At 48.2% G+C, this 13,141-nt stretch overlaps 1 protein-coding gene across 2 annotated transcripts in view; it reads right to left on the bottom strand.

The window, feature by feature from the left end:
* EEFSEC (eukaryotic elongation factor, selenocysteine-tRNA specific) overlaps positions 1-13,141 on the bottom strand; it is a 248,696-nt gene that overhangs the window by 56,411 nt on the left and 179,144 nt on the right. For both annotated transcript variants that reach the window (XM_055344139.1, XM_055344140.1), the window contains one exon: positions 7,258-7,914. In XM_055344139.1, the coding sequence (XP_055200114.1) occupies positions 7,258-7,914 (657 nt within the window). The remainder of the gene's footprint in view (positions 1-7,257; positions 7,915-13,141) is intronic.

The raw sequence follows: 13,141 nt of genomic DNA, 5'->3' as shown, positions 1-13,141 counted from the left end.
GGGGCTTAGCTGCTCTGCCCCAGGTTCAGAAACCCTCTCCACCCTCCTTCACTTTTGCCAGACCTCTGCACACCTGTGAAGAAAGAGCCTTTACCTAATTGCTTTCTTGAAATACCTGTGCTTAAAGGGAAACTGCACATGGTACCTGTGAGAGACAAAAGTCGCCATAAACAGGAACCTGACGGTAAAGTAAATACAATTAAAAGAATGAATTGGATGCTAGTCACAGACTGTTGCTACTGGAAGGACCTACCTCGGGCCTGTTTTCTGACTGTTCAAAAAGCAGACTGGCATGGAACAGAGGCGTGTTAAAGTCACCTTCAAGGGAATCTAAGGCTTCCTTTGAGATGTAATCAAGGGACCACAAAAAAATCCACACACACAAAAAAAAACCCCGAAGAAAGAGAAGGTTATTACTAAGGGGTTCTACATTATATAACAGTATGAGGAAAAGCCTTAGCCAAATGAACAGCAACTTACTGCTTGCAAATTTCCAAGCTGCGAACACATGAAAAAATGAACAAATGCACACACACATCTATGTATCTATATCTATTCTTCATTTATAATTTTAACAGTTCGTGACTTCTACTTGTAAAAATCTACTAGAGAGGATCCCTGGGTGGCTCAACAGTTAAGCGCCTGCCTTCAGCCCAGGGCGTGATCCTGGAGTCCTGGGATCGAGTCCCACATCAGGCTCCCTGCATGGAGCTTGCTTCTTCCTCAGCCTGTGTTTCTGCCTCTCTCTCTCTCTGTCTCTCATGAACAAATAAATAAAATCTTAAAAAAAAAAAAATCTACTAGAGTTTTCTCTGTGGCCATGGGTACAACTAGAATCTAAGTCCCACGAGGATAGGGATTTTGTCTCTCTTATTTATTGTTATCTCCAGCCCTGAAAACAGCACACAGGTATTCTATAAATATTTTTCGAATGAATGTCCCACAGGACATTTTGTGAATGTCCCACAGGAAAAAAAGAGAAAGTGTATTCTCTCTGTTTCTATCTAGAAGTCAAGTGTAGCCTTGTGTTACACCCCTGTGTCCTTATCTGCTGTTTAGTGGGCCTGTTCAATTCTGGAATCTGCATTCTAAAGTGCCCACTATAATTATGACTCCACTTATTACCAACTTTTCCTTGGATTTCTAACATTTTGCTTTTATAGGTTTGGTAGGTGCAAGTTCGTAACCACACCCTTTATCATTACATGATGCTTCTCTTTATCCTGGTGAATATTTTTGTCTAAATTAATATTACCATTCATACTTTCCTTTTATATTTAGTCACCTGACATTTCTCTGCCCATCCTTTTATTCCTAATCTTCGGTCACCATTGTGTGTTTCCTACAAATAGCATATAACTGGAGGATTTTGTGTTTTGTGTTTCCTACAAATAGCATATAACTGGAGGATTTTGTGTTTTAATCCAACCTATCAGTATGTATTACACAGGAGAATTTGGCCATTCATGTTTAGTATAATGACTATTTACTCTTGTTACTATTACTTTTACTATTTACTCTTGTCTTTTATTTTTGTGATTATTTATGAACAATGTTTTTGTTTCCCTCATTTTTGTTGGTTTAAATTCATTCCAATTTTTCCTTTGTGTGTGTGGAGGTGCTATGCTTTCCCGTTCCATTCATTGTTTCTTCCCCCTTCTCTGTGTTTATAATCTTAGACAAATTTCTATATTTTTACTTGAAAACAGGATACTAAGAATCTCCCTCATCACCATGGGCTCTAATTCCCTTTCCCAAGCCCTCTCTCTAGAAAGACTAGCCCTTTAGAACACCTTCACTTCTCTTCCTTGCCCCTCTGAGGTGAGACCTCTGGAGCATTTCTGTTAGTGAAGCTCCCTTCCCAGGACCTAATTCCTGAGGAATGAAGACAAAGTTGAGAACTTGTGGTTGTAGATGGTGATTAGACTTTTCCTTGCAGGATGCTTAGTCTGTTTCAAGAGTCCTATTTACCATTTAGATCAGGGGAGGACACACTATAGCTAGGGGTCCAAATTCTCCCAGTATCTGTTTTTATATGGCCTTCGAGCTAAGAAGGTTCTTCTAATTTCTAATGGATTGAAAAACATCAAAAGAATAGTATTTCATGATACATGAAAACTATAAGAAATTCAAATTTCAGTGTCCATCAGTAAGGTTTTACTGGCACCCCACCACAACTACTTGTTTCTACCTTGACTATGGCTGCTTTTGTGCCACAGTGGCAGAGGTGAGCAGTTGTGACAGAGACGGGGTAGTACTGGGTACCGTAACTCTGGGACGGTTCCACAGCACCTCACCCAGCCATATGTTCTATTTATTCATTTTTATTACCAGTGCATAGGTACCATGTCAAAATAGGAAAAGTGGACTTTTAATGTCACACTTTTAATGCTCAGTGACATGCAGATTATTATTTTATTGAACTACATGGCAAAGTTCTGTGTTTGTTATTGGCTGTGTTAATAAAATACAGCATACACTGACATCATACTATTCTCAGCTCACAGAAAAAAATGAGATGATTTCAAGCAGCATATCTCATCATATCAGAATTTCTTCACAAAAGAAAAGAGAGAGAGAGAGAGAGAGAGAGAGAGAGAGAGAGAAAGAGAAAATAGGCTACAAAGTAAGTTTCCAAGTGGTTCATTTGTTAGCCAAGCAAGGAAAGCCATTTGCTGGTGGTAAGTTAATTAAATTGTGTTTGATTACAGTAGCTAAAAAAGTATCCAGAGAAGAAAAGCCTGCTTAAGATGATTAGATTTGGGCCAAGACCAATTGCTTGGATGTGGCCCATAGGCCACCGACACTCTAGGTGACACCACTGAGTGAAGCCACTTCTGCAGGGGAACTTGATCCATTCTCCAGTGTGAGCAAATGAAGCACAGAAGTAAGAGAAAACCCCGGGGAAGGCTAATGGCTGGCCTCGTTATGTGCCAGGTACTGTCCTCAGCAGTTTGTATTTATTTCACTGTTACATTCTTTCTAGAACTTACTACTACCTGAAAGCATCTAAGGTACTATTCCTTGTCAGTCTCTCCTGCGAGAACAAGAACTCTGTCCGCCTTGCTGCCTGGCACACACAGAAGCTAGGTAAACATCTGGACGTATGGATGAATAATGTCTTTTAGGCAATGGGCTCAGAAGCACTATGTGCCTTAAGTCTGTCCAGATGGAAAGTGTCCATTCAACATATATCCATATAGGGCTGGACCTTCCTTGTTTATAAATGGAGGATGTCTTGGAGGCCCAAGCTGAGCTCCCAGAAAGTGACTGTGTTTGTAGAGCAGACACAAGGAGTCTGCTCAGCATCACGGAGCAGGGGCTGGGAGTTGGTTTGCCATGGTGGTGAAGAACCTGCCCAGGAGACTGGATTTAACCTTTTCTTTTTTTTTTTTTTTAAAGGTTTTATTTACTCATGAGAGACACACAGAGAGACAGAGACATAGGCAGAGGGAGAAACTGGGTCCCCATGGGTAGCCTGATGCAGGCCTTGATCCCAGGACCCCAGGATCATGCCCTGAGTCGAAAGGCAGAAGCTCAACCACTGAGCCACCCAGACATCTTTGAATTTAACCTTTTCAAGATGACTTGGGCTCCTGGAGATGTCTTTATATGGAAGTATGCCTTGGGGTGGGGTGGTAGCTTCAAAGTGTCTAGCAATTTTCAGAGGCAGGCAGCTGGGGCAAAATCAGCACTGGGGACTCCCTGCCCTGGTCAACCACACTCAGCAGCCAGCGTGACTCTTAGTTCCCTCCCCAAATGCCATTTGCACCAGTCCAGGGTGGCTCTTGACAGGGACCAGGGGATTGTTCCTGTGCTTCAGAGAGGGGCAATGAAGTCCTGGAGAAAGGACTGGAATATCATTCTGCCCCAAGCTCCAGGATTTATTATTCTGACTCTAAGGGCTTAAAAATTAATAATAATAAAAGAACAAGTGCAGAATAGGAGCCAAGCACTGATCTCACAACCTTCATGCACTCCCCAACTGGCCCATATCTCACCCCCTGGTGCAGAGCTGTGGAATTCCTTGGACCTGCCCACATCTTCACACCAGGAGGTTGGTCAGGCTGAGACTGAAGCCCAGGCTGGCACATTTGACCAGTCTGCCACATGGCAAAGGCTGTGGCCAATCAAGTGTTCCGCAAATCTCTGTGCACTCTGGGTCTTGCTCAAAGCAAAGAGGGCTGCCCACTGGAATAAGCCTGGCCTACTGTGAGCTGTACTAGGAAATCTTCCTGCCTCCCCTGAGCTAGACTGAACTCTTATATATAAAGCCATTTTACCTGTGAGGTGGAGACTGCTCCTCAAAGGAATGAGGATATTGAAATAAAACGGCTGCCCAAGGCATACAGCTGTTACATGGCACAGCCAGGGTCTGAGCCCAGTGTGCGTGACCCCCAAGTTCTATGCTTACCAACCTTACCAGGAAGAAAAGTCTCCCACCAAAGAGACTCCAGCTTCTTGAGAGCACACTAGCCTCTCAACTCACTGGGTAAGAATCTATCAGATTTGCTAGAAAGAAAAGGGCTCAGAGGTCATCAGTGCTGGGTTCAAACCCTGACTTGGCCATCCTGTAATGTGGGTGGGTCGTTTTACATCTCTTGAGCTGGTTTCCTGTGTGGCTGCCTTTGCAGAGGGGCCCTGAGGGCCTGAGGTCAGAGCAGGGAGAAACTAGCTTTTTTTTTTTTTTTTTTAAGTAATTTTCTGTGTTGTCTGAATTATTTTTTTTACCATGTGCATATATTACTTTCCCCAAATACTTACATATAATTATAGAAGGGAGAAAGTGATTTAATAATTTCAAAAAAATACATAGGAAAAGTAATAACCTCCTCCTTGAATTTTTATAAGGATTCAAAATAATGTAAGCAGCTAACAATGGCACACAGTAGGTGTTGAATAAACAGAGCAGGGATGGGGTGCAGGGAGGCAGGAGGCAGGTGTATTCCTGCCCCTGGGCCCAGAAGGGAAACAGGACAGGTATCCATTCAGCTAGAGCCTTAAAGAGCTGGTAGGAGGAACCTGGGTGCCTGCGCCCTGTCCTTCCTTGCAGGATTCCAGTCTCAGGACCCCTCCACACACATCCATAGCCCCACCTGAAGCAGTCCCCGGTTGGAAAGAGCCTTTCTGCTCAGGGTTTCTATGTGGGATCTGTTCACTGCAAGTCTGTGGCTCTTATGCCTCTACTTCTGGCCTCTCTGGACTAAGCAGAAAAGGGCTGTGGCCTCAGGAATGCCCCAGATTGGTGGCAGGGACTGGGTCAGCACGTCTCCTGGGCCCTCCCCACTGCCCTTAGGAAGCAAGAGGCATTCAATAGTATGTTTATTTGCTCCTCACAAACACACACTCCTCATTCTCAAAGGAAGTAACTGCTGCTCCACCACCAACAGGCCTGTGTGAGGCAATTAGACCTGTGAACTTACCAAGTAGGACATTACTCTATGACAGATATTTCACCAGAGAATAATTATACTTCATAATACTGCTAATAAATCAAGCTAGAGGAACGACTGACATGCACTTTATCACCTTCGTCTTCAATCAGCATCTTGGGGCTGGCCCCAGGCTGATGGAACCTTTGAGTGGTCCCCATAGTCAGACCTTGACCTCTCCTGGAGGTGCTGGGAGTTTGGGCTACCACTCTGTGGATGAGGAAACCAACATTCAAAGGGGGGCAGATAAAAAAAAAAAAACAAAGGGGGGCAGATGGCAAAGAGCAGAGGATGCAGACATGGCTTCAGCTTTGGGACTCCAGCAGCAACGCAGGGTGACCATGCTGCCCAGCAACGCAGGCTGACCGTGCTTGCCTGAGGGGGCAAGGTTGGCCTTGGAGTGGGAGGTTTGAGCTTATAAAACTACGGGATCCTGAGTTTTGGATGCACTGTGAGTGGGCAAGTAAGAAACTTCTACTGAGTCCCCCGGAGGGCAGGTCTTAATACAGGCAGGATAGGAAACTGGGCCTGAGCACCAGGATGAATCCTGAGACAGGGAGGAGGGGAGTGTGAGTTTCTGCAGTGACAGAGTTCCAGAGGAGAAACATGGGGATCTGAGAGCGGAAGATGGTGGGGGATGGCAGTGGAAAACCCTGTCCACAGCTGGGTGCCCAAGGCCCTGATACTTTCTCCTGAGTGCCTACTAGATAAAGGTCAGACGCCATGCCCGAGCCTATGCTGATGCAGGCAGGGTGCTGCATGGGGGAGGGGTAACCCTCATCTTGCTATCTAATGAACAAAACTGCAGCCCTGCTGAGGGCCTCAGGGCAGAACCCACTATAGCCTAAGCTTCCCAACACTGGGGTCTCAGCACTGCCATGCTCACCTGGCTCAGAGACAAGTCCCAGGAACACCCACAGCCACCCCTGCCCCTCGGGGACCCACATTCAGGGAGTGAGTGAGGTTTGGACAGAGGTTTGGACATTCTCCACCCATCTCTTGGAGGCCCAGGAGGCAGAGATTCCCATTGAGATCAACAGTGATAGATACAGAGGGTAGGCGGGGCCCACCTGACAGAAGGCAATCTCAGGACTTCAGGACCCCTTAAGGCTCTAGGCTATTCCATCTGCCTACCCTCACGAAAGGACTGTGAACCAGAGGAAGCCAGCAGGCCGGCCTCTCCCACTGTTTCACCTTCCCATACCTTCCAAACTCTTGCCCTCTGGCATCTCCCACCACCATCATCCTTCACCCTTCCCCCTCCCCACAGGCTGAGGACATGCTTGGCCGGGCCTGCCCTGCACTGACCAGCCATGCTCCCTCCTTTAATATGACTGGAATGGGGGCAAACCCAGCAGCCACCTTGCCTGATGGAGGCTCAGCCCCCACTGCGGCCATGAGAGTGAGGGGCTGGTTATCAGGCTGTGAGGTGCAAGGCCCGGCCTGTTATCTGAAACTCAAGGAGGCTACTAATACCACTGGCTTCTGGCCCAGGTGAAATGCTGCTGTCTGAAACTAGTTTGTGTGAGGGACCAGGGCTGCTCTCCCCTACATAGGCCACCTCTATTACCAAGGTGAGGGCAGGGATGGCTGGTTGGAGACAGGTGCAGTGGAGCTCCCCTGCCTTGGTTTAGGCCCCGGCTCTGTTGGCTGAGGGCTACCACTCGGCTACTCTGGGCCTCAGTTTCTTTGTTTGAAAACCTCAGAAGTTGGGATGAGAAGGCCTATAAGGTCTTCCTATTGGTTCTCATCACGGACCCCAGTGGTGTCCATCCCAGCCACCTGAGCCTGACAAGGAAGGGTGATGGGTGGAGGAACTGCTTACCCGCTCTACAAGGCCATGTTTGTGCTTGAGCTTATACACGTTCAGCCTGGGCAAGAAGCTCTCGGCATAGTCCTTGCCCTCCAGTCCATGGAGCAGGACGCCGTGGAAGGCAAGCCGGCACGTGTTAGCATGAATGTCTGCATCTAGCCTGGAGCCAATCACCAGGCACAGCCGAGGGCAGGTGACAGGCTTCTCAAACTCCACGAGGGCCCACTGCTGCCGAGGACAGCGGCCTTCTGTGGCCTGGCTCGTCTTCTTGTCTGCCTCACCACTGTCTGTCACTGCTGGTGCCAAATCCTTATCTAGATACTGCTCCTGGAAGAGGTATTCTTGAGAGAAGTCGAAGGAGTCCAGCACGGGCTCGTGGTCAAAGTTATCAGGGGCAGGGCTGAAGAACATCAACCGGCCCATGACTGTCTCATGGCCCACTGTGATGTGGAACTTGGCTTTGGTCTGCAGGGGCCCTCGGAAATATTGGATCTTCTCCACAGAGATGATGGCTGCGTGGACAGTGTGCAGGGACTCTGGAGCACACACCAGGCCACGCTCCAGCAGCTTGGGGTCAAACTGAGTGACGCAGATGCCCAGCCGGTCTCCCTGCATGGCTGACATGACAGGCATGTGAAACATCTGCATGGACTTCACCTTCTTCACCACCTGGTGGGTAGCAAAAGAGAAAGCTCATGAAACAAAGAGCCTTGAGGCTGAGGTGGGGAGTGGCTCCAGCCAGAGAAGTCCTATCTCAGTGCTGCCAACACTTAACCTGGCACCCGGCATGCCAGCCCAGAAGAGTTCTGGGGCAGTCAGACTCCCCTTGGCCAGAGCAAGCTCCACCTGCAAACATGTGGCCCACAGGGCGCCCTAGTCCAGGATGTAGGTGGCGGTCATAGCAATCGAATCCTGAGCTACCTCCTTAGTTCCTTCTGTCCTAGTCCCCTGTTCCACCCCAGACTCCATTCCAGCATTTTCTTGCCTTGAACCCTCTGTATAGGCTTGCCATCACATCCAGAATGGCCCCACAGGTCCTCAGCCTGCCAAGCTATGGCCATTTGTCCTTGAAAGCCCAGGCCAGACTCCTGTGGCACTACTATGGGCTCTCACAGGCTGCTCTAGAAAGTCTACCCCCAGTGAGCAGGATCTACCCCCTTCTCTTTAGTGCTACCCCAGCCCCTCTGAGTCATACACAGCCTGCTCTGCTGTCAGTGCCTGTCTGCCTATGGGCCCTATGGAAGCCCATAGGCTTCTCCAGGGCAGGCCACTCTTTACTCACAGGACACAGTCCTGAGTGTGCCAAAGACTGTTCTGGGAGTAGGAATAGAGTGAGAAATAGCAAGAAAACTGCAAATATGTTAACATCAACTAAGTTTGTATTGATACAATTCATATATAAAACTTCATATGTAAATACATAACATAATTATATGAGCATATTATATATACCTTGTTGTATCACATATAATATGTGTATCATTTATAACATATAGAGAAGGCCTAGCATTTGGGGGAAGGTCTGGCTTCTTAGAGTGTTGGTCAAGGAAGACTTCTGTAGAGGGTCTTCTCAGCTAAGACCCTCTAAAAGTCGTGTGAAGATCCAAAAAAAGAGAGTTCTGAAGGGAAGCCGATGAGAGTATAGGCCCAGGATGAAGGCTCTGTGGGTCTGAGAAACAAAGCCGTGGGAGGGCTGCAGCAGGGAGGGCAATGAGGGCAGGCCGGAAGTCACAGAGGAGTTTAGGCAGAGGAGTAACCTAATCTATCTCTATTTGGAAACCGCCCCAACTACCACACCAGGCAGATTTCTGCACCCACAGTTTGTAAATCAGGAACAGACATGAGAAAGGCTCTAATAAACATTCCACGAAATCAATGAACATTCCTACTAAGATCCACTGTCAGAGAGGAGATGAGATCACGCTTAGTGCAGCAAAGAAACGGGTAATGTATTTCAGAAAACCTGCCATTGAAACTTAAGTTCAAGACACCTTAGCTTTCAGGTTGCAAGCATCTCCATCTGCAAAACCCGGGTGTGTGGAGCACTCGTCTTCTCCCTGGATGAAGGGAGAATGCTGAGCTGCTCTGGGCCCAGGAGGCCAGGCCCTTTTCTGGAGAGCCATAATACTCACATGTTTGTTTAAAGATCATTAACTACCTAACCAAGAGGTCAGGGGGTGGAGAAAGTGAGAAGTGCAGTGTCAAAAGCCACAGCCAAGATCAATCAAAGAGAAACATAAAACATCTCTGAAATGATCTACAAGAGCAATGGGAAACTAAGATTTTCAGGAATGCACCTCAGAGTAACCGGAGAATATTATCTTACACTAAGCATCTGCCGAGTGAGGCAGGCCCCAAATCATGGCTCTACCCCTCCACCCCACCCTGCGGCCCGTAGCTGCCCCGGGAGCTGTCCTCCAGCCCCCACCCCACCCATCTCTCTTCTCCAGGCCAGCTTTCTAAAACACATGTCGGATGATGCAACTCTTTGGCACCAACCTCTACACGGGCTCTCCTCTTCCACATCACCACTTTCAAACCTTTTGCGCATAGCTGTTGTGAACAGGAAGATCCTTTGGTCAAACGAAATTGGATGGGGAATCAGCCCTCTGGCCACCACCACCTGTCCCCACAACAGGTAAGCTGCTCAGGTTGGGTAGGGGCCTTGCAGCTGACACCCCCGCTGCTGTCCCACCAAGGACTTTGGCTTGCCTGGCTTCTCCACATGGCCTTCCCTGGAGCCTCCCACTGCCATGTGGCCTGCCTCAACAGCTCTTTCGGCCCCATATTCTCCCAACACTTTGAGCCGCAACCAGGGGAAGCTTGAACAATTCCCTACATACACAACCACACATTCATTTTGCCTGTGAGCACCCTTCTCCCTGGGACTTCTTCCACCCGAAATACCTTTCATCCCAGGGTATCCCCTGGAATGGCTTTCCTGCTCATTCCAGACCGAGCTGGTTACTCTCCCCAGGGTGCTCTGAACCTGACTTCCTGTATTGCCATTGCTGCTTTATTGCTAGTCTGTGCTTCCCCGTACTTACTGAGCTAAATTACAACAGAGTAAGTATACATGGCCCCATCAACCACCCTGAGAACTAAGACATCACCAATAACTTCAGTCTCTTTGTGCTCCTCCCCCACCTAGTTCTCCAGCCTGTCCCCCAGCTGTGGGCAACCCTTCTCTTGAATTTGGTGTGTGGCATTCTTTACTTTTTATATATACATGTACACGGTTGTGCGGAAGCTCACTACATATGTAGTACATATGCCTAATCAATACTTTGCTTTGTTTTCTGAGTTTTTGAAATCTGTAGCTCGTGCCCATGCTGCCTACACCTGCAGCTCATTTGTTGGGGATGCTGTATGTCACAGAGTACACACAGACCCCCATTCAGCCTCCTATTGATGTGCACATGGGTCATTTCCAGTTTTTTGCTGGAAAGTGATGCAATGAATTCCCTCTTACACAAGAAGCCTGCCTGGTGCACAGTGCAAGGAGGGTTTCTGGAAGATGCGGGCCCTGACCAGAACTGCCAGGTCAGGAGTGAGTGTTCAGGTCTGCTACATAAAGAACCAAGTCCCACAGGCCGTTATCCCACCTGTGGATGGATAACGTCTTCTCCAATATCTGGCATGGCCAGATTTCTTAATTTTTGCCTATCAAATCTGTGTATCTCCCCTTTTAAATCCAAGTTCCTACTGCTGCATCCTTAGAGCCTAGCACAGAGGCGGGTGACAAACACTGCTTATGGCCGACCCAGTTAAATATCCAGCCCATTGGAAGAGAATGGCTGCATCTGATTCTGGAAGAGAAAATGCCCCTCATGGCCAAAACACACCTGGCACAGCGTGGAGCTGAGATTCCAGAGTGGCCAGGGCCTGAGTGAGTTTTTGGTGTTCATGATGCTTCCTGTGACAAAGGGCTCATGGCCTTCGCTGCCCTGACAGCCCCCACCCCCACCATCAAGGCCATCTCCAAGCAGGCTTCATTAAAAGCATGTTCTTTTCAATGGGACTTGTGTTCTTAGGACTGAAATAATAAAGAATGCCTTAAGAGGGCACCGTGAAGAGCAGAAAGACAAATAACTGTGCAAATCAAGATTTCAAGGGCCCAACAGGAAATTGTGAAACAGATAGAGATGGGGACAGGGCGGTGTGGCACTACTATGGGCTCTCACATGCATGCAGACAGCATCAACACATAGGCTCGTCGACAAACCCACATTCTACAAGATATCCTTTAAGAATGTAAGATCCATCTAGGACACCAAAAATTTGGGGAAGTAGTTCTGCCAACTCAAGAATGGGGAAAAAACAGGCTTTCCGTTCATTTTCTGGCCAACTTTGAGAGATTCCATCCATCTACTCAACAACTCACTCATATTTACTAATATCCAAGTTGAGTGGTGGAGGTACTGTATGTACATTCACTCAACACATATTTATCAAGTTTCTCTCATATACGGGGCCCAGGCCCTGGAGTGATACAGGGCAAGCAGCACAGATTCTGGAGTCTACTGCTGGGGATAGAGGGGGGAGGGGGTGGGAAGATTCTAAAATCCTCAACCAGGAGTGCCTGGGTGGCTCAACTGGCTAAGCGTCTCCTTTCAGCTCAGGTCATGCTTTCCAGGTCCTAGAATTGAGCCCCACATCAGGCTCCCTGCTCAGCAGAGAGTCTGCTTCTCCCTCTCCCTCTCCCTCTGCCCCTCCCTCCACTCATGCCTCCTCTCACTCTCTCTCAAATAATTAAAATAAAATCATCAACTAACAAACTCAGACTACATAACCATGGAGAGGGGCTGTGGGAGAGAATAACTGGGGGACATAATCCTTCCTGGGTTATCAGGGAGGGCTTCCTTGAGGAGGTGGCACTAAAGCTGAATCCAGAGGGAGAAGAAACCACCCACAGGGGCTCCAGACAGAGGGAAGAGCAGGGCAAGTTTGAGGCGCTGAGGTGGGAAAGAACATGGCCTGGTTGAGGGATTTAAAGGCAGTGGGCTGGCTGGAGGGGAGTGGGCCAGGGACAGTGGCATCAGGTTGGAGACATGGGCCAGCCACCTTCACCATGAGGACAAAGAAGCCCTCAGAGGTAGTGGTGGCCTGGGGTTGAGAAGATGAATGACACTTGCTATCATGTGCTTTGATAAGGTCACTCTGGCTCCACAGAGTGGAGAAATAAGAAAGGAAAGAGGGGGACCAGCCAGGAAGGAACTCAGAGAGTTCTCTGTGCAGTACAATGCTGGGATGTGCTGACAGATCAGATGTGGGGATCATGAAGACACTGGCACACATGGAGGGACTCCCAGGCTCTGAGTGTAGGGATGAGGGGCAGCTAAGAGATCTAGGAGACAGCTGAGGAAAGGCAGCAGGCAGCGAGCGGTGAGCATAGAGGTCAGAGCTCCAGGAGCGGTGGAGGCTGGCAGGGGAAGTCAGGGGCTAGGAAAAGAAGACTCACACATCTAAGTGCCTCTGGCCTTCCTACCTGGAAGTCTGGCAGACACCTCCAGCCTAGCACATCCGAGACTCTTCTCTTTCCATCTGTCTGTCTTTATCCATGTCACTTCAGTCACGTTAGCCTTACTTCTTATCCCAAAACATGCCAAGCATGCCCCTACCTCGGGGCCTTTGCACTTGCCAGTGCCTTTGACTGGGATGCTCCTCCCTCAGATATCCTATTTCTCTTTTCCTTGTTCCCCTTCTGTCCATTCAAATGTTTCTTTCTCAGAGCCCATCCTTGACTCTGCAATAAGTGGTCCCCATCCCTATCTTTTCTTTGTTTTATTTTTCTTCATAGTACTCATCACTATATATTATAGATTTATAGATTTGTTTACTGACTGTCTCTCCCACACTAGAATGGCCTGGGGTTGAGGTTGGCCATGAGGTTGAG

This window comes from Nyctereutes procyonoides, unplaced genomic scaffold (assembly GCF_905146905.1).
Source record: "Nyctereutes procyonoides isolate TBG_1078 unplaced genomic scaffold, NYPRO_anot_genome, whole genome shotgun sequence".
NCBI lineage: Eukaryota > Metazoa > Chordata > Mammalia > Carnivora > Canidae > Nyctereutes > Nyctereutes procyonoides.
Note: the sequence above shows the minus strand (reverse complement) of the source record. Positions and strands in the feature narration are given on the sequence as shown.